General features: G+C 41.3%; 1 protein-coding gene across 3 annotated transcripts in view; it reads left to right on the top strand.

The window, feature by feature from the left end:
* The window catches only part of snx19b (sorting nexin 19b), a 42,750-nt gene extending 17,020 nt beyond the window's left edge, over positions 1 to 25,730 (top strand). For 2 of the 3 annotated variants that reach the window (XM_072692226.1, XM_072692225.1), the window contains exons 10-12: positions 17,662 to 17,846; positions 19,522 to 19,609; positions 21,425 to 25,730. In XM_072692226.1, coding sequence (XP_072548327.1) covers positions 17,662 to 17,846; positions 19,522 to 19,609; positions 21,425 to 21,548 — 397 coding nt within the window. In that variant the 3' untranslated portion in view covers positions 21,549 to 25,730. Of the gene's footprint in view, positions 1 to 11,142; positions 11,192 to 17,661; positions 17,847 to 19,521; positions 19,610 to 21,424 lie in introns of those variants that run through there. The other variant, XM_072692227.1, reaches the window with a different exon arrangement.
* Positions 25,731 to 26,066: the final 336 nt, after the last annotated feature.

The following is a 26,066-nucleotide window of genomic DNA, read 5'->3' as shown; positions in this document are numbered from 1 at the left end:
CGTGCTAGTATTTATGGAAAATTGCTGTATTATAAGAATGGCAGTAGGTTAAATACCCTTGATTACTACCAAAACTAATCATCATGTCGTTACTGAGACATATTCCAGGTTATCTTGTAGAATACCTTTGGCTTTAATCATGCAGTTAAATCATCCACAGTCTCTTTTTATTGAGATTATATGTAATGAAACTGAACTGGACAAAATTTTTTGGACCTTTCAAATGTACGAACCATAATTAGTGGAAAGTATGGAAACTCCCGAGGCTACAAGTGAGCGTGGCATTATGCAATCTGCAGATTGCCGAAGAGTTTTTTGGAGCGTGATGTAGGTCCCAGTGTCAGAAAGCTGGGTCTCCATCAGGGGTCATGAGTCTTCCAATAGGACGCTGACCTAAAAAAAACACGCCCAGAAATGGTTTAAGAAATGGTGCTGGAGAGTTCTGAAGTGGCCGGCAATGAGTGCAGATCTAAATCCAACCTATAGTAAAGCCTATACTGCTTGTGGAAAAATCTCAAAACAGCACAGAGACATGGAGCAGTTGACAGAGGAAGAGCGGTCCAGACTTCCAGTAGAAAGATGCAAGATACGCATTCATGGTTGATGGGAGCACTGATGCACCAGTGTTTTGGACCATGTCTGTATAACTCTATGTTAAGTGCATGTTGTCTGTAGACACCCTTCTCCAATAGTTCTCCTGCATTCAATAGCATTCTGAGGTATGTCTGCCTGGTACCTCTGCTCTTCTGGAAAGGCTTTATGCTAGATGTTGCATCAGTGCTGTGAAGAACTGCTTGTATTCAACCCCAAGATCATTAATGAGGTCAATTACTGATGTTGGATGATTAGTTCCAGATAGAGCTGGGCAGTATGACGATATTTTATCGTATCGTGATCAATTTTGTTATGATAACAATATGCTTTGTTACTGTTAGTGCTTAATAAACACTGATCAGCTGCAGGTTTCATTACAAACGGTGTAATTGGACTGGTTTAATTAGATGAAGAGCAGCAGATGCATAAAAATTACTGACGTTTTAATCTGTGATTTACATGTGTTGTGATAAATATTGTGTATCGTAAAAAAAAAGTGTTTAAATATTGTGATCTTGTATTTTTACCAGATCGCCCAGCCCTAGTTCCAGACCACACATGCTATTTTAGCTGGTCTCAGAGGTGCTAGATGGAGCTCCATCACTCCAGACAACCCCGATCCACAGCTTCACAGCTTAATACCCCTCTAGCTGGCACTGGACATTGTTACCTTAAGCTCATTCTATTGGCAGTGCTTTTCTATGGAGATTATACTAAGTTGTATGGGCTCAATCAAGCCTCAGTTACTTATAGTAGTTGAATTCACTAATTAGAAGACATGTCTGGACACTTTTAGGCCTGTAGTGTAGTTCTGCTCATAATTATCTTTCTAGAACTGTCTTTTATAAGACCTTTCTTTGTCCGACTCTTCCAGAAAGGCCCTTGTTATGGTGTTCTGTTCTGGTGAAGACGCTGTAGCTTAGTTCTGCAGCTGTGCTCCGTGGATCCAATTCTTTATTTTTTTGCCTCCCTCACCTCACTTTGTGTGAAGATGACATGCGTTTATGAGCCCACAAGTGAAATGGTTTACATATTGTACTGTCAGAGTCTGTTTGGAGCGCATAAGCGATGCCTTCCGCTAGTCAAAATGATTTACTTTGCTGTTAATTTCTTCTCGTTTGGAGGCTCCACGTCCAATGGCCGTATTTGATTAGGCAGTCCACATATTTCCTTAAATCTGCCCATTCTTAACATAGAAAGGAACATGAGGAAATCGTTTAGTTTTGTGTCTGTAATTTCTGGGGACCTCTAAACTGTGTGCAATTAGAGTTTCAGTCAAATTTATTTTAGCTGTACTTATTCCAAAGGCTCCATTTATCATTTAAATTAGTACACAAATGACTCCAGTGCAGCAAATACTGGAAAGATCTACTTGGCGGGCTATCCAACCTGCTTGAGTTGTTTGTAAGCTTATGTAAATGAGATTTGTTTATGTGTATGTCTTGCCTTCTTGGAAACCCTTTTCAACTGTTTTGTTTGGCTTCACCTGAGTCTGAAGACCCAGATTTTATCCTGGTGAGTACACACTGACCGTTTTTAATGAAATTTGCCTCTCTTCCAGACCATTGTATTGGTGAAGAAACTCGGATTCTAATGCATATTTCAAGACATAATTTGGTGACAAATTTACAAAGTTGTTGCCCTTATGGAAGTTCTAAATTATTGCATAAATACATTCAGAATTTGGGACAAATTTCTATTTTCTATATGGCTGCCAACACCTCCTCTTTTAGCTTTTCACTAAGGCTGGGCAGTTAATCCAAAAATTGACATAATCTTGCCCTTGTCAATTATTTAAATGTATGCTGTTTTCATTTAAAAAAATAAAAATAAAAAATTGTAGCAGCGACCAAACTGCTTGTAACAGCAGCGACAGGCTGACCAAACTGAAAGACACTAGCTGTGCAAGGCTAGGATAGTTACATTAGCTGAGGTCACTTGGCCTTAGCCAAGTCTTTGTTTGTTTACTAAAAGACTGGATGCCTTTCTATGTGTACATTTCCCTGTGGTCCCAATGTGGCTTTAATTTAATGTAGGACTGGCACGACACGTTGAGGAATTGAAAAGTACTCGGAGTCATGTGTTGTTGGCTGTGTCAGTGTGCATACCTCCATTACAATAAATGGTTTAAATTTTTTAGACGCCGCCCCCCCCCCCCCCTAATCTCAAACCTATCTAACTTGATATTAGCTAGTTTATCTACCTTTCCCTCTTCTCTTCTCTTCTTATTTTTATTTGCTCCTCCCTGCTCAGGTGCTTGTCAGGTAGAGGTAGGAAGACTGGGTCCACATCCAGTATCTGCTGTTCCAAATTAAATGCCATCGATGCAATTGTGGAATTGTAAAATTCTGAAACAGCAGTGGCAGCAATTCTATAGTGGAATCACTGCTGTTAATACTTTTACTACCTTTTTTTTTTTTTTTTTACTGTTACCATTTTCCGCACTGTGTAAGTTCATGTGGGGCTGCATAGTATGTCGTTTCAGCATCATTATCGCAATGAGCACACATTCATATTCAATTTTCATCATTTTTCATGGCCATTTTTTACTCCAATATTGGATACACAATTAGTGCATTATTAGTATTGTGACATTTTGGATCAGTAACCTCTGGTGTCATCTGTTGCAGATTCCTTTATTTTCTTAATATGGCAATATATATCACAGAGCAAGAAAATATTGCATGTAGTGTGCCTTTATAAACATACTGCAGCGTGGGTAGCCATGTGATTCCACCCTGTCCAGTCAGCAACATGGAGGAGAACTCAAACGTCGAGCCAACTGAGCAACTTGAGCAGTTTAAAGTCGCTCATTAAACGTAATCCAGGTAAAATGTTCAGTTAGTCATGATGCTGATTTGAGGTCATATCGCCCAGCTCTACTTCTTACCACACTTTTGTTCATTTTTTTAAATAACTGTGCATAATTTGGGGTCAAAACATACATAATCATTTGTATTTCAGATATCACTGTTTAAGTATCAAAATAAAGGTAAAAAAAAGTTCGATCTGACAATGTGGGCCATGTCAACAATGGAGTTTTCAGTTATCAAAGAATATAGTTTGTGAAAATTGTAATAATCTTACAAAGCCTTCTAATTTGGAGCAGACGTAGTTGTTCTGCATGAGTTTGGATGGCTTTAATTGATAATACATTCTTCCATGCGTCTTTGCTTATGTGTTTGGTTTATAAAAAGATTTCACTAGATTTCTTCTCTGCCTTCAAACTCTTGGCCAGGTATCTGATCTTAAATCCCTTACACAACATAATGGTATTTTGTATTTTGATGAAAGATTGTCAGAAAGCTTAGTTACTGTAACTGGGACTAAGCATAGGAGTTCAGTCAATATTCAGGATTTGGGGAGGTTTAGTGAAATGTACACTTAAAAATGAGAACAGCTTGCTTTGAAATGTCTCAGAAATTGGGGGAATTCAAGTACAGATATTTGAAAAGATTACTTGTTAGCTACATAAGCTTTGAATGTGTAGAAATGTACTTCAGGCACATGTGTTGGCCCATCAACTGCAAAGGGAACATTTGATATATATATATAGTGTGTGTGTGTTTTTTGACTTTAAAGGAAAGTTTAATTGGATGGGATATTGATCTCCGGCATGACTAAATGAGTGTCCACTCCAGTTTTGACGAATCCTGTATTGATGGAAAACAGTTAGACTTCATGATTAATTCCCCAACATGGTCCAAAACATAGCTTGATTCATTTTGTGTGGTATCATGCCTGTTGTTGTTGTTGTTATGCCTTGAATTCAAGAACCTGTCATAAATGTTGATGAATTAGCCTAAAAATCACTCTCCGGTGATGCTGGCTGGAGTGCAATGCCAGAACTCGAGATGGAATCTGACTTAGTTGAAACCTCACCCAGCCCTGGGTATGTGCTTTTGGTTTGGATCCATTTTAAATGTGACCTGTACCTATTGCAAACTGTCAGAAACATTAAATCACCACTTCGAGTAGCCATCGGTAGTCGTGCCACGGCATTTTTAATGAAACCACTCGATGTGCTGGACGAGACGCCGTCGAGATGGCATGGTAGCCTAGGGACAGAAACCTGAGATGACTGTTGCTCACGCTTTTAGTACAGCCACACAAACAGCCAACGGTGTCTCAAAGGACAACTGATTGAATCCAGTGTCTGTCACCGGTCCAGCGCCAATTGGAGCAGGGCCTCTGGGTCTGACCATTTCCCGAGAGAGTAGATGCTAAGAGTTTCGAAATGGAACTTTTATCACGCTCATACCACGAGCCCAGGCTATGCAGCCGGCATGACTAGGGCAGGACTCACACGTTTTTGGCCATTTAGAAAGCTCCAACCAATTGCCCTGCTATCCATCATCTAGCTGCTGCTGAAGGTCTTCTTCATCTCAGACTGATCATGATAAGAATGGCTCAGTACAGCCTGGTATGATTATATTTAGTGTACTTTGAGCCACCAGTTTATTAGGTACCTATCAAATAGCGTAGAGAGCTTCCTTTGACCTTCAGCACAGCCTGAATTGACTGGGACGTGCCTTCTACAAGACATTGGATATGTTGTGCAGGACCATGCATAACTAAGTTTTGTACCATGCATAAATTGTGTTGCGCAGTCTCGAGGCAAACAGCTCTTTCTACCTCATCCCAGTGGTATTGGGTAGAGATGATCTGGTTCTGTGTGGGTTCCTGGAATCGTACGTTTCTTGGCACATGGCAGAATCATACTGGAAGTGCCTACTTGAATGCGGATAAACTTGCGGATAAACAGCAACAAGGTTCAGATATCCAGTGCCATTCTTCTTCACTGGGCCTCCTCTGGCCTGTACTGTTGATCCCAAACAGAACTTGCACCAAGTTCAGATTCTTTCATCAGCCCGATGTAAAAGAACATGGATTTGTCCAACCAAGAAACCTATTTCCATTCCCCAGCAATCTGGTTTTGATGTTCTTGTGCCCACTGGAGATCCTTTTTCTTCACAACATCAGAACTCAGAACTTTTGAGGCCTGTTTAATCAGTGGTGCATTGTTACATGACATTCTGCACACCATAAACCCTTGAAATGCTTGACAAGCCTTGGGCAACAGCTGTTTGAGAGGTGCTAGAACTGGCAGTCCTTGCACCTACTACCATACACTAGACGGTAAGGTCACTTGTCGTTCTCATTCCAGCGTTCACTTGAACGCGTTGGTGTACCTCATTTATAATTAGACTTGGACAGTGCCTACGACTTGTTGGAATTCGTAGTTTGTGTACATGACAGCAGGTGTACCTAATAATCTAGTACTTAATAAATTGCTTACTTAACCCCTTAACACTCAAAGGCTTAGTACACACTAAGACGTCTTACTCAGTAACTACAGGGACTTCTGTCCTCCGGCTGTTTCTTTGGTAATAGAAGCTTGTAACACTTTTTGGCGGTGGGTCGGTGGGCCATCTGCCTTTTTAAAGGGTTAATGTACCTAATGTAACCTGTTCCAAATACATCAATCCAGCAGTGGATAGAGTTGATGTCCTGTTGTTCTTGTTGTTGTGTGAGGTTAGCATAGCTGAAGAGATTGTAAAGCGGGTCAACTAGAGTTAGCTTTTAGCCTAGTGTGGCTTTTGCTTAAGCATAGCTTTTGACCTTTTTTTTAATAAATAAAAACGCCACAAAGTACCTGTTTAATTTCCCTGCTTTTCCAGCTTAGGATACCTTCCAGAATAGGGATCGCCATGCCTTTGCTATCAGGGTGCCAATATTTATAATGAGTCAGGACTGTTATCTAACAGTTTGGGGGTTTTGGAATTGGCTAGTTTTACAGCTGTGTTTTGATTTTGCTGGATTTTCTTTTCAGTGAAGAGACCACAGTGTTTAAAGTTCATTAGTTCGTTATTTTCACATACTCTTATTATTCTACTACTGCCGAGAGAAACAAACCCACAAACCCAAGATTGTGTTGCTTACATTGAATGTTTCAAAAATCCTCATCCTCAGTCCTCCATACCTAAAAATGTGGGCTATTGTTTGTGGTGGATATGTAGGGATTATCCAACTGATTGTACCTGTTTTTAGTTAGTTAGTTAGTTAGTTAGTTGAGTAATTTGGCTTTCCAAACAGATCACATTTAATAATCACCATTTTTGATCTTGTCCTCAGTTTAACCTGTTGCTTGCTTGGCCAGCTGCAATGCAGTCATGTGCAATTGAGAGTGTTGTAAAACCACATGGTGGCAGCAGATGCTATCAGATGTAAAGTAAGCTTCATGAACAACAAGAGGTCAAAATGGGTCATTTTTTTTAAATCACTTTCTGGATACTGTAAGGTCAATGGTAAATAATAATTTGCATTCATGATTCATCAAAACACCCACATGAAAGATTTCAATTTGTTTTTAGAGGGGGCATTTACATATTGCGGTCATCAGTATTAGTATTTGCCCACATTGTGATGAACAATTGATATATCGTGCAGTGCTAGCCTAGAACTGAATAGAGACTTACAACCAATGATACACTCCCTTGGTTAGTTTCACCATGCTGTCTGTTGGTAAACTCAGCTTTAGACCTAGGGTGGCTATCACACTGTTCAAGCAGTGCCTGGCTGAAGCTTTGAAAAGAGAATTCCTAATGCTACTCCTCCAGCGTCATATTGACATATTAAAGACTTAACCCCATGCGGAGGCAAATTTAGTCCTCATAATGGCCTGATGTCTTTCAATTCTGCACTCATTATTTCTCCTCCATTCAAGTATTAGCTGCTGCTGGGTCTTTAATTACCTTAGACCTGAGTAGGGGCTTGGGAAAAGCCCACTGACTGAAAGCCTCCCACACCCGGGTCAGGAACAAAAAAAAGGAGCTGGGCGTTTGTACTCAGATCCCTGCTGGCCCTTTCTCATTCTGATCCACCAGCCTGGAGACGTTGGCCGCGGCTTCTAGCACTTTAGACTTTCACCCACACTTCCAGCAGCCTGGGCTATTGTCATGCTCGATCACCCCCAAGTCAAACAACCACAAAGGCACGTTTATGAAGGCACAGATGGTAAATTAGTCTCATCTTCGATAAAGACAACAACCAGTGGGACCTCGTGGAGAAGTGCTGGAGGACTCCTCCATGTCTCTTATTGTTTGCAGGCCTGCTGCAGAATGTCCTGATCTTCTGGGATGTAAACCGAGAACGCTTTGATTATGGCAGTGGGTGCTAGTGTTGTAGCCTTTACAAATATCTCTGATGAAGCATTTGGCAATGTAGGGTGAGACAAATTGAGGCCGAGAGTAAACAGTTCCCAGGTTCTTGTGTAATCAGATAAGATCACTCTAGGAATAGGTTGTTCCCAAATAAAGGTGGGTTTAGAGGAAAATGTGCTGTGTTTTAATGTGTTTTTGTGATCGAATCCATCCGTACATCTCTCCTCATCACCCAGTAAGCGAAGGGTAAGACAGGGGCATGACTTTTTTTGGGGCAAGATGTACAGACATGAGTATATTCAGTGCGAACTATGACTTGATGCTTCTACAGTATGTTCTTGTAATAGATCTAAAATGAACAAATATCTTACAGAGGGGATCTTATGATGACAGAACTTTGGAAACCGTAACCTGTCAACGCCATAGGAGTCACTAGATGTATTCGGTTGGCAAATATTTTTTACATGTTTTTGCAGCCTGTGTCTTAGTCTAGCTGCGGTGGCTGATGCCATAATTAAAGAACATCTTCCAAAAGCTAGCCCTACATTTTCTATAATAATTTACACTTTTTAATAGCCAATATTCAATTTACGGAGCCAATGGGATCCATCATTACAAGAGCGTAGCTGTAAACAGTCTGGTGTAGACTTTTTGTTATGACTTTTCTCAAGAACAAATTTAAGTCAAATTTATTTGTATAGCTCTTTTTACAACTGTTATCGTCACAAAGCAGCTTTACACAATTAGTAATTAGTAAAAGACAGAAACAAACAAAAAAAAGAAATAACATTTAAAAGACATGCAGGATCAAAGACCCCCCAGTGAACAAGCCAATGGCGACAGTGGCAAGGAAAAACTTCCTCAGAGCTGGAAGAAGGAAACCTTGGGAGGAACCAGGACTCACAAGGGGGACCCATCCTCCTCTGATCAGAACTATTTAAGTATTATTGATAATAAAAAAAAAAAAGTCTTGGAAAAATCTTGCCGAATGAGGCCCAATGTCTGGTCACACTGCGAGTGTCAGAAGATGGAAAAGAAAGGATTGGAAGTGCTCTAATTCAGACGCATTGGAGAGTTTTTGAGCAAGACCCACACGTTTAAAGTCTTGCCATGGCATCTCAATGGGATTCAAGTTAAAACTTCGATCAGGTCACTCTTTTTGAGCCTTTAGGTGAAGGAAACGATTTGCGCTTGAGCTTCAGATCATGGATTAATGGCCAAACATTCTCCTGCATCATCTGGTATAGAGCAGAATTCGTGGTTTCTACAGATGGGGCTTACGTTGCCGCCACCACCATGTTTGACTGGTCTTTTAGTGGAATGCTGTGTTAGCTGTGTTCGACACATCGGTCCACAAAACGTTAGTCCGAAAGGCTTGATGGTTAGATCAAAGTATATTTTGGCAAATGTGAGACAACCCTGTATGCTATTCTTCCATGGATACCATTTTGGTCCAGTCACTTTCTAATGGTGTAATCATAAACACTGACCTTATCGGAGCTGTGATAAGGGCCTGCAGTTCAAGGTGGGTTTGCCACGGTTTGCCGCTGTTTCTAATTTCTCCAATTTCTTGGAGAATTTTGGTAGGCCTGCCACTTCCGAAAAGATTCACCACTATTGAAATCTTTCTTCAAATAGAGATAATAGCTCTCAGTGTGGTTTACTAGGGTCCCAAAACCTTTGAAATAGGTTGTAACTTATTCCAGACCTCTTCTTCTTCTTTTTTAGAAACAAACGTTTCATACCTTATTATGTTATGTAACATTTTTACACTGTTAAAAATTAGATCACATTAAAGATCAATGGTGTGCTTTTCTATTAAGCAGAACCTGGTTGTGGAAATAATTTCCAGGTGAGACTTTTCCATCTTTAGCCTTTTGTAGGTCTCAGCCACCGCTAGCAGGTCCATCTGGAGACACTTCCACACAGATGTAGAAGACTTTACATGCATGTCATTATCGGTAAATAGGTGTTCATTTGTTTGCCTTTATTTTACACACATCGGATAAGATTGGCTATAAACAGGACCAACCACCACCAGGGAGCGCTTGACCAAGCCTCACCCTCAACCTTGAAAGATAAAGCCTGTGTTGTTTTACAACAGCCGATTCTCCTTTATGGAGATGGATGCAATTGAGATAAACCAGTTGGGTTGGACTGGAGAAAGGCACTCTGTTTTACTCCAACAATTCCCTCAGGTTTTAAAACAGTCTGCTAGTAAGTAATGGCTTGTTTAAAGACTGGCTCATGACCCAGACTCTCTTCAATGTTTGATTATTCCCTAAGATGAATTGATGCAATACAACCCTTGGCTGCCCAGACAGACCATCATGTTCCATTTGGTAAGCCGGCGGAGCCTGAATCAGTCGCCTTATTCCCTGTATTTGGACAAGGTTCTTGGAGTAATTAGCGTGCATAGGCACCTGCTGGAGACACCTGCGCTGGGCTGGAGCACAGAATTAATCATCTCCCTCCAACTGAATGACTTTTACACTCTCATACTTCACGCAACCTTGTTTGGGTTTTAAGGCCCACATTTTCATAAATAAAATCCTGTCGGAATCTTGCGGTATCAACCGTCGCATGGCTGAATTTGGAAAATTTGATCAGCGTTTTTCCATGATGGATAAATGCTGACAAACATCCTTTGTTTGTTTGCTGCTAGGCTTTTTTCTTCTCGTACCAGCGAAGAAGTGTTTTGATTTGGAATTTTTAAAATAAACATTTCTTCTAAACACCTCAGTGTCTTTTACTGCGGTGGGGAAACTTTAGTGCCTTCTAGGCCTACCCTTTTTTTATTCAGTAGATTCAGGCCTGTGTTGAACTTGTATTACTGTGCTAGATTCCTTTAATTCTTAAGTTTCTTTGAGAATTCTTTAAAAGAAAAAAAAATTTGTTCATTGGTACTTTGCTTAATACGGTAAAGTGAGCGCTTCCATTGGTTAGGCCTTCACAAGCAGAACTGAAGACCTTCATGCGTCAGATGAACTACTTGTGTAGTTAGGAACTAAACTGTGTAATCAACCAACGATGAGGGGGAAAAAAACAAGTCACTCTAGGCCCATAACTGAACGTTCTAGATACATCACAGACTGAAGAATATGAGCTGTAGTTTAACCAAGTTCTAGAAATTGAAAACTGGGCCAGAACTGTTTACTGAAAGAGTTACAGGTCCACTGATACACACAGGCAATTTACAGGTTAGTGTCCCTGTCCGTGTTTAGTCCAGAGTTGCCCAAAAATGTTAACGTTACGATTTATGCCCCAAACTAAAGCCTTGTCTCTAATTCAGTAAAATGACAAAAGTATTGGGACACCTGCTCATGCATTGTTTCTGTCAAAAAATTAAGGATGTTAAAAAGAGTTTGTCATGCTTTTGTTGCAGTAACTGTCTCTACTGTCCAGGAAAGAAGGCATTCTACTAGAGTTTGGAGGAGATTGATGGTGAGGTCAGGATGCTGGATGATCACCACTTCACCTCAGAATAGGAGTCCTGTTCTATTGGTGATGTGTCTCTACAGGGACTAGACAAGCTGTGCATGTCTGTGTCAGCAATGGGTACAAATGAGCTAAAAGTAGCTTAAAGAGTGTATTCATTAAAAGGGGTGTCCACAAACATTTGGATGTATGATACTATTGAGACGTTTAGAATGCTTTCTCCAGTCATCATTTTAGTGTTTACTGGGCTAAATAGTTATTGCTGGTGGGATACACACTGAATATTACCTGCATTGTATTGCTGTTATTTACATTAGCTTGCATAGCCTTTTTTTATGTACTTCCATTTAGTTATTATAACCAGTTTATTTTGTTAGGATTAACCCTGCCGGCGGACCACAGGCTGTTTAAGGGGTTAAACTAAAGTTGTGCCCTTTGTACAGACCCTCAGCCTTGCTTAAAATACATGCTTATGCTTGAACATGTGCAAGACAAAATGCAGGGCTAAGCTGGAGGGATGGAAATGATACATTTCTATATGCTACAGGGCAGGGGTGTTTCCAGACTGCTGGTTGTACTGGGGCACATGCAGAATTAAGGTAGACACAGTCCAGTCTGTTTGCTTGCCAGTCGTAAAGGCAAGCAAACAGTCTGCAGGAAAGACAGAATAGATCTTTTTTGACCAGAAAAAGCTGTCAGATTATTCACATTTCTTTTCATTTTTTTTTGCATTTTCAGAACCATTTATAACAGGCCCAGTCTTTTTCCCTGTTCACCATTTCTGCTTGTTTTAGACATACACGACAACATGTCCACTAACTGTCTATCTCTAAAGAACATCATAAATGTCTGAGTAAATGTCAGAGTAGCATCAGGCTGGATGATGGGGGAGAGGGAGGGTCATCCTACCCACTCAGAAGGAGCAAATTTTAAGGTGGCCTAGAATGGAAAACTGCATGTGTCTTTCAGTAATATGAATAATGAGCGTTTGGCGTATTGTGAACCTCATTCAAAAGAAAATTTGGCATAATACTGTATTTAAATCCCCAAAATACATATAAACCTAGCTCACTAGCTGTATCCGTCTGTTCAACTAGCTGTGCTGGTATCATATCGTATCATGATATCGTAAACCAGTATAAGCAGAACCCCATATGAAGAAAAATCATGTTTCATCCTGAGGCAAAATAACAGGGTTGCAAATCTGCCACTCGAAATACATGCCCTTAATCATGCTCTTCTGGACGGCCAGCAGTGGATGGCCAAGGCATTGCTGAGAATTGAACCGCCAATCTCCTGATTATAGGGACAGCGCTCGGAAGGCTGTGCTACTTAGGAGCCCTGAAATGGAGATCTTCATTGGTTCTGCTGGTTGTGCGTTTATGCCTGTAGGTCAGTGTCTATGTCTGAAGTCAAAATCCAAAAAATGACTGACCTTGATGTTGAGAACAAGGATCCTAAATTCATAACCTTCATCAGGCTGGTCCCGGCCCCTGGGTCATCTGTTGGCCACCCCTGCTTTATAGCCTATGTGTTTATGGCTTCCCTATTGACTGTATAGTGAGATATATTGTAAATGTGCATTCATTGTAAATGTAGTAGTTTTCACTACAATGGCAGGTTGTGTTCTACTCTTCAGCTTCATAAGTAAGTTGTCAAGACGCCTTAAAGAAGTGGAATGTTCTCTGCTGGGTCTCTCGAACGCCACAGCGCTGTCCCTCTCCGTCAAGGTATGGCATGACATAATAATGTGAAAATAGCCACTGACTAACGAGAAACGAATGGGTGTAGGGTAGGATTGCTGTTGTCTCTTAGCATTGGATTCTGTCTGCAATCCCGGAGACAATGACTTTGTTGTCTCTGCCGCTCTAAATTAAGCCTGCATTCCAGTCCCAGTGCCCACCCAAATGACTACTACTGCAGTGGTGTCATTTTTTCCAATAGAAATTCAGAAGCCAATTAGGCAGGGCTCCAAATGGAATATACTTATCATGTTTATGTTTTTGGAGTGTCAGAAAAAATCAAGGCCCCCATTAGCATTTGAAAAGGGCCGTTTAAGCTCTACTGGCTCAGTTCTGTCCATAGTAGCCCGTTTTTTCCACTACTCTCGCTTCGAGCAATGCATTCCCCACTAATGTCTTGTGTCCCCTTTCAAAGCTCGTGCCAGTCCAAATGAGCTGCACTTTATAAACTGCTGTAATACCATTAGTGGAATAAAATGTACTACTGTTGATCATAACTGCTCCCCGTTCCATCACCTTACCTCAGAAACGTTAAGGTCTTAAGTCAGTCAAAGCTTGCGCAAGACTTGAACTCGAGGATTAAGTTGTTGAGTGTTCGAGAAATGTAGTGATATGTTTAGGTTAAACTTTTTTTAATGTGCAAATCATTAAAAGAGAATGAGAGACTTGTGTGCTATTGAATGTACTCAGAACACATGCAGACTACAGTCCCGTAAACAACACATTCATGATTGAGTGTGCTCACATATGGCAAACATGGAAAAGTGTCAACTTTGGCAGTTGTATTGAACTCAGCATTAGGCATGACAGTTGCGCAAAGTCCAATGCCACTGTACAATGCTCAACATACACAGATGGGATCATACATAAAGTACAAGCCTATTGCGTATGAATGTGCCAAGTTGCTCGGCAGTCATAGCCTGCTGTTTACAAGCCACTATGTTTGGACAAAGTGAGGACATATTTCTCTACTTGAGAGAAAGTTGAGATTCCCATGAATGTGTAAAATATTAGTTGAGTAAATGCTAAAAAATATGAGTTAAGCCCTCTGTGGTTGCTTAAATCCTAAATGGATTTAAGTATGAAATATAAATGTACTGTACTTCCCCGGTCATGCTCTCTGCCATCAGCAGCCGAAGACTGAGAGAGCACAATTGGCCCTGCTCTCTCCAAGTGGGTATATGCCTCTCCCTCTTTCTCCCCTTTACTTCAGTGTGATTCTGGCAGCATGGGCATCTGTCAGACGATGCCTCAAAGCTGAGTGCCCCCTGTGCTTTCCTCTGAGTATATTGGTTGCATGGTGACGTTGCATCGGCCACAGTTTGAAAATTGGTGATGGCTGGTAGTGCATATGTTGAAGGAGTCCTATGTCAGTTTTCATCTTCCTAGTGGTGGGAACATTCCGTCTGATAGAGAGGCAATGTAAGAGTGTGGGCTGTCTAAAAAAAAAAAAAAAACAAATTGGGGAGAAAATTTTAATACATTTTAAATAATTATTTTAAAAAAAGTTATTGTAAATATTAAGCTTATTCTTGTTATGCAGAATTTCCAAATAAGACCTTTGTGGCTGCACCCCATGAACAAAAATGCTGCTTATAAAATAGAGATGTGTTTTAACTGGTAACATTCCTTAAAATGATGAATGAATGAATTAATCAAAAACAAGCTAACTGCGTAATTCGGTAAAGCTGATGCTATTCCGTTGTTACAGCTATGATTGCAGTTATGGATTGACAAGAATCTGACCATATGATGTGTAGCATTATATGTACATATGGTTCAGTATACTGAAAAGCAATGCTGGAAGCAAGATGTGTATTTGATTGGTGGTAAAATTACTAGTCAGCAAGGTTTGCTAATGCTAATGTTAGCAGTGCAGCCTAATGTTACTTGCTTATTGACTTATGTGGTTACTTAATAGTGGAAGAGTAAAAAGGCTGAAGATAGATGATAAACACCCCCCTTTTTTAACACAGGGCAGTGATTTGTTTCTAGAAAGTATATAAAAAAAGAAGAGGTTTGAACATCATGGTAATACCTCTTCATCTCTGAGAGATGTTGCTGTTTTTGTTTTGTTTTTTGCCAGAAACTGATGTCAGACGTTAGTCATTATAGAATCTGTTCTTTCTTCGTTGTGCTACTTTATAGTTGTACTTTTAAAAAGACAACACTTGACAAATCTTTCCTAAGGGCCCATTTACACCAAGCTAACACCAAAGAACTAGTGGCAGCTAAAGCTGACTGATGATGGTCTTGCTTCTTGTGTAAAAACTTCCTCTTTGAACATTGTAAAGATATCCTTTTTGGATTAACATAAACTAAATGCTAAAATCCATCAATATAATAAAATTGCAATCTTGAATTTTCTGACTGAATAAATTACACTAGCATGGAAATACACTAACAGAATTTAGCAGTGTTGTATTGGTGGATAAAATGGTGACTTAAAAGTGAACTTTTATACATAAAACAAATGAAATAATTTGAAACAAAAAGAAATAACAGTTAAATCACATACGACAAACTATAAGAAACATGAGACGATTAAGTATGTTGTATTTTATTTGATGTTTATTAAGTTTTCTCTTTGGAAAAGTCATATTTAAATATTATCTCTTTAAAAACTTCAAATTCAAATTGTGCCAGAATGGTTTAAATGCCCATCGCTGGTGCTAACACACTACCTGTCCTGCCATTGAAAACTTATTTGAGAGTATTGTTTACTTCCTTTGATCTCTTTTGTTTCTCTCCTCATGCACTGACTCACTTGAATAAAAAGCCAATAGGAGAGCTCTCCCTTTCGGCCGACTGCCGATGCCATCAACATGCTCAGTCGGCCAAAACCGTGCTTACAAGAGCCAAGTAGAGCCAGTGGTCCGGAACACAAAGCACAATATTTAGTCTGCCACAAACATTGACCGGTGGCATCATGGTGTACTACATGATCCACCACCTGAATGCATGTTTAAACATAGTTAGATATTGTTATTGTCACGCGAAAAGTGGCACTGGCAGAAATCTGGTAGAAATGTATGTTTTCCTGTGAAGTCGCCTTTTCAGAGATACAGGGTGTTTGTAATAGTGATGATGCAATGTTACTATGGTATAGAGGGTTGAATCTCTAGGCTAAAGTTAAGATCCAGACCCATTACGTTTACATTTAGGGCATTTAGCAGACACTCTTATCCAGAGCAGCTTACAAAAGTGCTTCACTAATTACTCCAAAAATATCCTTAGGTAGTTTGCATAGACTAGGATCCGAAACATCAAGCTTAGATGCTACTAAATACAGAAGTCAGTATGGAGACCACAACACTTGCCACTACACCCCGCTCAAGTACTCTCGGAAGAGGTGGGTTTTCAGTCTGCATTGAAGACAGCGAGCGACTCTGCGGTTCGAGCACCCAGGCGAAGTTCGTTCCACCACTTCGGTGCAGGACAGAAAAAAAGTCGGAATGCTTGTCTTCCATCCGCTTGTCTTGAAGGATGGCGGGTCAAGTCAAGCCGTACTTATAGCTGGAAGGGCCCTTTTCCTGATCCATACTGGCATCAAGTACGGAGGGGCTGGTCCAACCTAGCGTCAGGGGGTTGAATCTGAAACATCGCACACACAGTTAAATTTGCAGTGCTGACTAATGCACTGTAGTCTTGGCAAGTCCTGGGATTTGGACCAGTCCACAGTATTAAGTGCTGTTGAGGTTATTTGTGTGCACCATGCACACATGAATAAGATGCCCATCATATAAAATGCTATCCTGTGTTTGTGTAGTATAATTAGCACAAGCTAAGGCCCCCTAGCCCTGAGCAAACCTGCTAAAACAAGCTTACAGGGGCAGCGGCGGCTCAGTGGTAAGAGCGCTGGGTTACTGATCGAAGGGTTGTTGGCTCAATATCCTAAATATTAATATACCAAATGTGTAAGTATAATGACAATAAAGGCACATTCTTCTTCTTCTTCTTCTAATTACAAGCTAAGGCCCTAGCCCTGAGCCGACATGCTACCTGTGAATTAATGCACTAGCCCCACGCCAGTGTACTAACAGCAAGCGGCTTCATTTTTTCTCCCCCCTCTGCTCAATGAACAGTTGTTTGCATGTGGACCCTCATGCAAATCAGCCCTATCCATACTGTTAGCGAGGCTGCAATCAGCAACCCCAAGGAAAACAAGTTGCATTCAGCTATTTGGACGCAACTCCTGTTCATATGGTATTGTCCAGCCTGTGAGGAAGCAGACATGGTTGTTGCTCCAAAAAAAGAACATATGTCTGGTCCAGAACCTATTTCATGTGGTTCTGTTTCCTCAGTCCTTCCCGTCCTTCTCCTCTTGGGGTTTGCTTTGTTTGTCTGTGTGTTTCTGTTATTTTACGATGTGTTGTGCACTCTCTGTTCCCATTCGGTAAATCTGCGCACCGCTGTCAAAGTCTGATTCAGCAGGACATGTTACTGTCACAGACGTCACAGACCGGTCCAAAAATCCAAGCCAGAAGTCTTTATTGTCTTTGAAAGAGCAAGTGTGTTGTCATGTTTACAACTGCTGATGTGTGTTTCCAGCCTGTGGTCTGGAGATGTTTCACCTTAAATGTCTCATGCTGGAACCGCGAAGATTTGCGAGTCAGACGCTGACTCTCTGTGACAGTTACGATGCTGTTTGGGTATGGATTCAGACGCTTGGGAGGTCTTGTCGTTGTGTTTATTTGTAGCTTGTTTTTTGTTCGTGTGTGCAGGTGGCTGGAGGTCGGCGTGGCTAATCTGACCTGTACGCAGTACTGGGTGACCTACCTGCAGGTGCTGCAGGATGCCGTGTGGCCAGGGGGGTGCCTGCCCACCCAGCCGCGGCCTCCGCGCACCCAGCAGCAGAAAGATGAAACCAAGCAGCAGTGCCTGCAGTGCTTGATGAAGCTGGTGCCAGGTAGGGTTGCTCTTATTCACGACACTGGCCCTGCAGTAGAGGTGGTCAAACATCTTATCGTCGTGTAAGCCGGTAATCATGTACGGCAGCTTCAGTGGACACACCTGGTTGAATGTGTGCTGATCATTATGCTAGGGTCACCATATATCCACCGTAGATATGTTGTTGTGGTCGGGGGGGTTAAAGTAGGTCTTACTGTAGGTCATATAGGCTATTAAAGCTATTTATTGGTCTTGCTAAATGAGTCGATGTGTATGTGTTAATGGACATTATCATGCTGTAGCTGCATGCTTTGAGAGGTATTTCCACCCTCACACATACACACGGCCACAGTCCTACAACTTAGGCCTGCTTGAAACCCACTAGCCACAACATCCTAACTACGGTGAATATCCGTGTTCCTGTCCCCAGTGTCCTCTTTTTTTTAAAATTTATCGTCACCCTGGCATTGAGATCAAATGGTTTTTAAGATGATGATCTGCATACATTCAACCAGGTGACTGGTACTGTATGTCAAACTAGAACAGGTCTAAAACAAGAAGACTGAAAAACATTTTGTGCTACTTTACAGTTGTTGCTTTAGTAAGCAGAACGAAGTCTAGCCATTCACACACAATAGTGCAAATCAGTGAGTGAGGATATAATGATATTTGCATGTTGATTCTTATGCATTATAGTATGATGAAATAGTCTTAAGCCCTATTCGGATGGAATATGTTTTACATGGGGAGGTGGAGTAATGTAAATATATAAGAAATCTCAACATAAATGGCTGAGATGGGAGTGGCTGCTCGATTTCCGTACTGCTGCCACCTAAAAAAACGTGATGCAAACCACGTAATGTTCTAACTCACTTCTAATTAAGTTGTAGTTGAGAATTAGCAGCTACATGTTCATAACATGCATGTAGGCCATCGGCTTACAAAAGCGGTTTGCCTCGGAGGAGTCCTTTGGCTCGTCCTCTGCATTTGACTGAGGCTTGCCACAGAATGGCCCGAGGTATCTGTGCTTTCTAAATGCTTTCTCGAAGCCTCCATACTTGCGATGATCCACAGAAAACTCCTATTTACCCACATGCTGATTCTCATGGGATTAATATGACCTGGGGTTATTGTTTTTGGCTCGTTTTACATAGAATAAAAGGTGCTGCAATCGAGAGCATGCAGGCTGACTGCACATTCGGATGGGACTACAATAACTGAGAAACTCTGGTCATAATTACGTTACCCCACCTCCCCAGGGTAAAACTACTACCGTCCAAATAGGGCTTTAGACTGTCAAGGAAGTTGATGAAATGTGTTTCTGTGTATAATATTGAAAAACAAAGGAAATATGACTTCTGAATTACAGTTTTGGTTAACCAGGGTTGGTTGCTGACTTCTCTGTGAACTTTAGACACTGTATGCACCTGTTCAGTTCCACCAGCAGCTCACCTGAATTTCTTTAACCAGGGACTGGTTAAATAATCTAGATACTGGATGGGAACCGTAAAAAAAAACTAATGGCATAATCTTTTAGCAAAATTATATATTTAAAAAAAAGAGTCACCGGTTTGTGAATATGCAATAACATTGTCTCCATCATCAATGCCGCGCTAAAACAGTTTGCCTGCTTCACTCAGCACTCCTAAATCTATTGCACGAGCGTGTGACAGTGCCGTCTGCTCTGTTTACAGATCTGCTCTCAGATATGTTGGGCTCTGAGAAGTACAAGCTCTCCTGGCAGACGGTGCTGGACTCTATCCAGGACCCTGCCATAAACAGGTCTGTCTCAGAACACACACACACACACAGATGGAGCAATCAATACTGCAATCAGTTCCATTATGTAACATGCTGGGCTTTTATTGTTTTGCAAATCCTGCACTTACACAAATATGTCTTCGTTAAATAAGAGGCCTGGGGTGTACGTGAGACTATGCTGTCATTAGAATCAAGTAATTCTGTGTTCACAGTAGATTACTGGTTCACCTTCAACCTCTTGGTAAATATGAAAGCTCAAGGAACAAACCACTGACTGGGAATCTGCGTTTATAATTTTTTATGTAAAAGCTTTGGGTGTTTAATGACATTTTAGATACACAGTTGATCTTAACTGCTATGCTATAAATTACAGTATTACCAGTACAGATTTTGAGTAAATGTAAAACCTTTGAACAACCGCTAACTTCTGCCAATCTAAATTCATATTTTGATGTTAAACAGATTCTTATAGTCAAACTAAGCTCCCAGGACAAAACAATTGTCATCTTGTGTGTTTAAGGTGGTTGTAACTTCAAGCTCCTGCAGATGGCGCTGCACAAGGATAATCTGGCTTTAAATACCTGTGGGTTGTGCAGCGGAATTCGTAGGTTGAGAAGAGGTGGTGCAGTGCAGCAAGTGTCTCGTTAGATGTGTGGAAAAGGGGCCGAAAAGCAGATAGAAAGAAAGTTAATGATTGGCAAAAAGGAATGATTGCATTAGTAGGAAGGAATTAGCTGAACCTGCGGGTTTTTGGAAGCATGCGGTCATACGGGTCTACCAGCAGTGGCAGAAATTCCAGTCTACAGGGCATTTTCCTCATTCTTGAGCAAAAGGAAGGAAAGGCCTCCTCGTGCTACTCTGCTCCAAGCATTTCTCGCTTTTTTTGGTCAGGGGCGCTTATATTGCCTTTGGCATCATAGGTTCGTTCGATTCCTGGTGATGGAACAGTCATAGCCAAGAGTCCCAGAGAGCATAATTGGTCTTACTTTCTCTGGGAGGGTAGGATAGCCCTCCCTCTCCCTCATCATTCAGCATGATGCTAGTCAGTGCAGGCATCTGTAAGCTGATGTAAAATTGGCTTTCTCCAATATCTGTGTCCCAGTTCAGGGGCTGCATCCTTTTTCATCCGATTGCGTCACAGTGGTGCGACTAAGCTGTCACATTTTGAAGGCTGCTTTATATCAGGGTGAGAAACACATCCTTCTTCTCCATGGCAAAGAAGAATCCAAGCAAGGATTCAGCCGAGATTCATTGCGTGCCAACTGCAGCCACTAAGGTTTGCTTTCTTGCACAATCAAGAAAACTGCCACAGAGCAGACTGTCTTATTTCACATATGCTTTTTCGGTCTACGCAGCTTTCAGTGGCTGTGCTTTTGTATACCCCGTCCTTTAAAGGATACAGCCCCTAAATTGGGACACAGCTAATTGCCAGATTCCAATTTTCAAAAAGTAAAAATGGGGGAAAAATTAAAAGCTTTTGCATGACCAAGACAATGCACAGTAATAATAACAGCCTGTTTAAATGAGAGAGATTAGGAGAGGTTTGAAAATGGCCATGTACAAATGAAGTAGGGCTGTTTTTTGTAAATGTACTCAAATATCATATAAGTGAACCAGGAAGGCCTAATAAAAAGCATTGAAATTGTAAGATATGGGCCCTTCCTAAAATGTAGACATGAAACAACATGTTTGAAATGCCCTTAAATGGCCTTAAAACAGGTGAATAACCTGAACTCAGAGGACAGTCCATTACGAGCAGTAATAGATTAGACTTTGTATGTGTGTGTGTTTGTGTGACCACTGCTGTGTCTGACTCATGACTGTGATTCTGTACAGGCATCTGGTGTACTGCGTGTGGGAGCTGCTGATCGAGTTCCTCATCCCTGAGGCATCTGACGAGGACTTTCAGAAAACCCTGCTCCACAGCCTTTCCAAAAATGCAGAGAAACTACCACCATAGGAGCTCTGGAAGGCATCACCCCTGAAAACCCATGTGTTTGCACAAACATCACACACACACACACACTTGTTGTTGAATGCAGTCAGTGGTCAGACTCAACGGGTACGGTCAAGCGAAGGAACAGACACTTTGTCTCGAGATGGTTTTAGGGTCTGGCTCTAATTTAGCTCTTACGTTTTTGGGTCTGAAACACACATGCATGCATCCGGCCTAGCTCTGATTACTGGTCACCTGTTTTGTGTTTTATCAGCTCGAGCCTGCTCTGCAAAACACCCCTGTACCGGATCCGAATTAGCGGATTCTCCACTGCCTTCGCGAGCTCTTATCCACCTTCTTCCTGCTCAAGCTTTCGGGCAAACCTTTTACAGATGGACTTAACACGGCCGCGCTCTGTCCCTGAAATGCCATCTCAAACTCGATAGCGTCGGGGCAGATTGGAAATTGGCTGCGGATTCTTCCCGGACCGTCCTCCTATCTTATTCCCGGCTTTGTTGCTGGCCTTTCCAAGTCAGTTCTAAGTTTACCAGCCACCTGATTCCCTCTTATGCCCTTTCCCGTGAGGGCTGCACTGTCAAGCACTTGATTCCAGTCTTGCTTAGAGCCTTCCTCTGCAATCATCACTAGCCTATTCTTGTCTTATCTCCTTGCCCTGCATTCAGGGAGGAGTATTCTTTCCATGACATCCTAGCACTTTCCGCTTTACTGCGTGTTAACATATGTGGCATGTGTTTCTGGTGTCATGCTGAGACTGTACGTGCTTTGTGGGCTTTCAGCTATGTTTCAAAGTCTTTACCACTTAATCTGTGTGCGCATGGCTCGTGACTTGAATCTTCGGTTCTTAATGTTGGCCTTCAATGTCGACCTACAAGGAAAGGTTGTACATCCAGGATCACTCGGAATAGCTCAAGAAGGGGCCAGTTGTCTTAACACGGATTGTCTTAACGGTTAAGTCTTAACGGTGTACACGCCGCCTTTCTGTTCCAAACCATTTCCGACTTCGATGTTGTGTGTGTGTGTGTGTGTGTGTGTGTGATATTATTTAAATTATGCTGAGCGTACACTTGTTTGCGATTTTATCAGAAACGCCGACTATATGGGTGCACTTTGTTGGTATACAGTTACTGACCATAGCCCATCTGTTGTTGCACAGTTGGTCATTCTCTGTCTCACCCCTCCATCAACAGATATTATTTGGAGGAGGCAAAATTCTCAGTGCAGCAAGTACATTAGTGTGATAATGGCAGTAGCATCAGAGTGTGTTGCTTTGGCCCAGGTAGAAAAAGGCCAGACATTTTGTGTAATTTATTGTGTAATTGTGCTCTGGAAGAGCAGAATATTTAGGCTGTACTATGTTAACGTATGATATATGCAGGTCATTCATTTAACTGTGTTTGTAGCCCTACAGAAATTAATTGATATATATATAACCACTATACCACTAGTAAGAATGCTTCTATTTTGCTGCCTTCTTTAAGTTCATATTACAAATTTATATTAACATAAATTGTTGGTGTTTTTTAGTATTTGGGGACACCACAACATAGTGCAAAGGCCTCTGATGAGTGGATCAGATCCACTTCAGAGTTACTTCAATACAACAAATTTCTTTTTCTTCATTTTTTTTCTTTCTTTATGTATTTATTTATTATTATTATTTTATTTATTTATTTACAAAGGCCTTAACAAACTTGCTTAAATTTATATTCCTTGTCCCTTCGTTTTCCTTGTTATAAATTTGTCAAAATTCAAAAATCTCGGATGTTCATCGTGGCCTAAGACTTTTAAACCATACAGTACGTACATGAAATCCTAAAAAAAAAAACAAAAAAAAAAACCATTTCGGTATAACCGTAGCTGCATTTGTTGACACAGCTGCCTCTTAGTTCATCCTGTTCTATGTACAATTTGTTAGTCAGCCTCTAGACTTCAATCAGCGGTCGGTTTCTGACCACAGAACCACTGCTGACTGAATATGTTGGTTGGCGGACTACTGTGACATTGAGCTGTGTATGAACCCTAGCAGCGCTGCTGTGCCTGATGCACTCATACCAGCGTAATACACTAAGATGCTGCTTCTGCAAAGCACTAAAGGGGCTACACTGAGTAATTGTAAGCCTAGAAAGTGCACCTGTGTGGTAGAGGCTTCAGATCATGGGTACAGAAAATTGGCACCGTAGTGTATATGCTGCCATGTGTATTTGTTAACTTATATGTGGATGTAAATACTGGACGGAATATATATATATATATATATTTTTGTTGTTGTTGTTGTTGTCCTGTTGCCTCTTCAAAGTGATCCTAGATGTCTTAACTGCCTTAACGTGTATGTGGATGTGTGTTTGTGGCCATTATGCTCAGTTAAAATGTGCTCAGTTATGTGTGATATCCATAACTTTCCTCTTAGAACCGCCTGTTCTAATGTACCGGCATGTGTTGTTTTTTTTGTTGTTTTTTTATATAGTATTGTTGTTTTTGTTGTTTTTACTTTTGTGTGAATGCTTTCCATGCAAAATTGCTTCTGTAATGTTCGGCACATATTCATGTAATGGCGGCACAACCTTGATGGCATTGTTAAGGGGTCAGTTTTGTGTGTAGGTCTGTTTCTATGCCTTGAATGTTGCACTGTTTGTAATCGTGTTGGAGGAATTATTTTGGGATTTATTACATTGTTAAAAGTTACTGCCTTGAAATACAATCATGTTGCCGCTTAAATGGGTGTTGTAACAGGCTTACTTCTTGTACAAATGTGTGACGACCCAGCTTCCAGCCACAGTAAGCCTTATAGATTTACGTGCTTGTGGTAAAAGGTAATGTGCAAAACTTTACATGCTGAACATGTTTTCTGTCCATTCATTACTATTCCCCTAGCACTAGAAATGCCCCCTAGCACAAAATATCCAAAAAGTAAACAGTCCTTTCTTAATAAAGCGCAGGAAGGGCCGTGATGGCAGAGCAGCTCCCCAACAGCAGGTCTAAGTAAAGGCAACCAGTAAACCGGTGACCAAAGCACAATGATGCTCATGAAGACCCCACCTCTCACCTTAAGGGACACCTAAAGGATCTGCTGCTATCGTCTTGGTGCCAGATACCACAGGGCGCCTTCAAAGGTCTTGTGGAGTCAATGCCACAATGCTTGACGGGTCAGAGCTGTTTTGGTGGCATAAGGGGGTGCCTAATCAGTGTAGATCTCTTTAGTGATGACCTACGCAGGTGTTATCCCAATTTTTACATTTGTTAAGAGCACATGTATCACGAGTCAGATCAGATCATGTCATGGTTTGGCTGTCCAAATGCCCTCCAAATATCCCCCAAATGCACATAGCTAGGTTTCTGTTCATGTTTACTTTAACATACAGTAGTGCTAGTTGCAGTTTCCTCCACATAATTTGGTATAGTCCGCCTCTGAGATACTCTCTCAAACACAAAACACAGTTTGGAAGGAAGCAGGCAGGTCTTGTGGCTCTTTTGTGTCATTTGCACTCGCCATAGTCAGACACCAATCATCTTGAACTGAGCTTAGCAGGGCATGTTGCATAGTGCCTACAGTTTAGGGTTACTGGGTGGAACCTGGCTTCACACATGGGCTACATGTCCGGCATGTATGCGTGCACCAAACCGCAACATCTGGACTGAGATGGTGAGAGACCGTTATACACGTGGTTAGAAGGGGGGTGGTGCTGGTCATAAAATTAGAATATCATTAAAAAAAAAAGTTGATTTATTTCCATTCAAATGTGAAACTATGTATAATATATTCATTCATTACACACAGACTGATATATTTCAAGTGTTTATTTCTTTTCATTTTGATGGTTATAACTGACAACTAATGAAAACCTCAAATTCACTCAATACTTAGTTGGGGCTCCTTTAGCTTGGATTACTGCAGCAATGCGGCCTGGCATGGAGTCGATCAGTCTGTGGCACTGCTCAGGTGTTATGAGAGCCCAGGTTGCTCTGATAGTGGCCCTCAGCTCTTCTGCATTGTTGGGTCTGGCGTACCGCATCTTTCTCTTCATAATACCCCATAGATTTTCAATGGGGTTAAGGTCTGGCGAGTTCGCTGGCCAATTAAGAACAGGGGATATCATGGTCTGTAAAACCAGGTACTGGTAGCTTTGGCACTGTGTGCAGGTGCATTCTTCAAGTCCTGTTGGAAAAATAAATCTGCATCTCCATAAAGTTGGTCAGCAGCAGTCTCAGTCTCAGTCATGTCAGAATATTAGAATCACCCTTGGTTTGGAATGAACTCTGCTCGGGATGTTGTCACAGAGACCAAAACAGGGTTTGCTGCACATATAATCCTGATAATAGGGTAGCGAGCGATGGGTGGTAGCAATATTGTGGGGTTTCCTAGAACCGCAATAAACGTGTCCTGAGAATGGACCTCCCAATGGCAAAACAATGGTGCCCCACATGCTGGCAGAGGAGAATGGCAACTCCGGCAAGTGGTACAGAGCAATCCTCACGCCACAATAGACCAGTTAACCTCTATAATCAACACCCAATACAGTTCAG

Source organism: Salminus brasiliensis, chromosome 11, assembly GCF_030463535.1.
Source record: "Salminus brasiliensis chromosome 11, fSalBra1.hap2, whole genome shotgun sequence".
NCBI lineage: Eukaryota > Metazoa > Chordata > Actinopteri > Characiformes > Bryconidae > Salminus > Salminus brasiliensis.
This window is presented reverse-complemented; position numbering and strand designations above follow the sequence as displayed.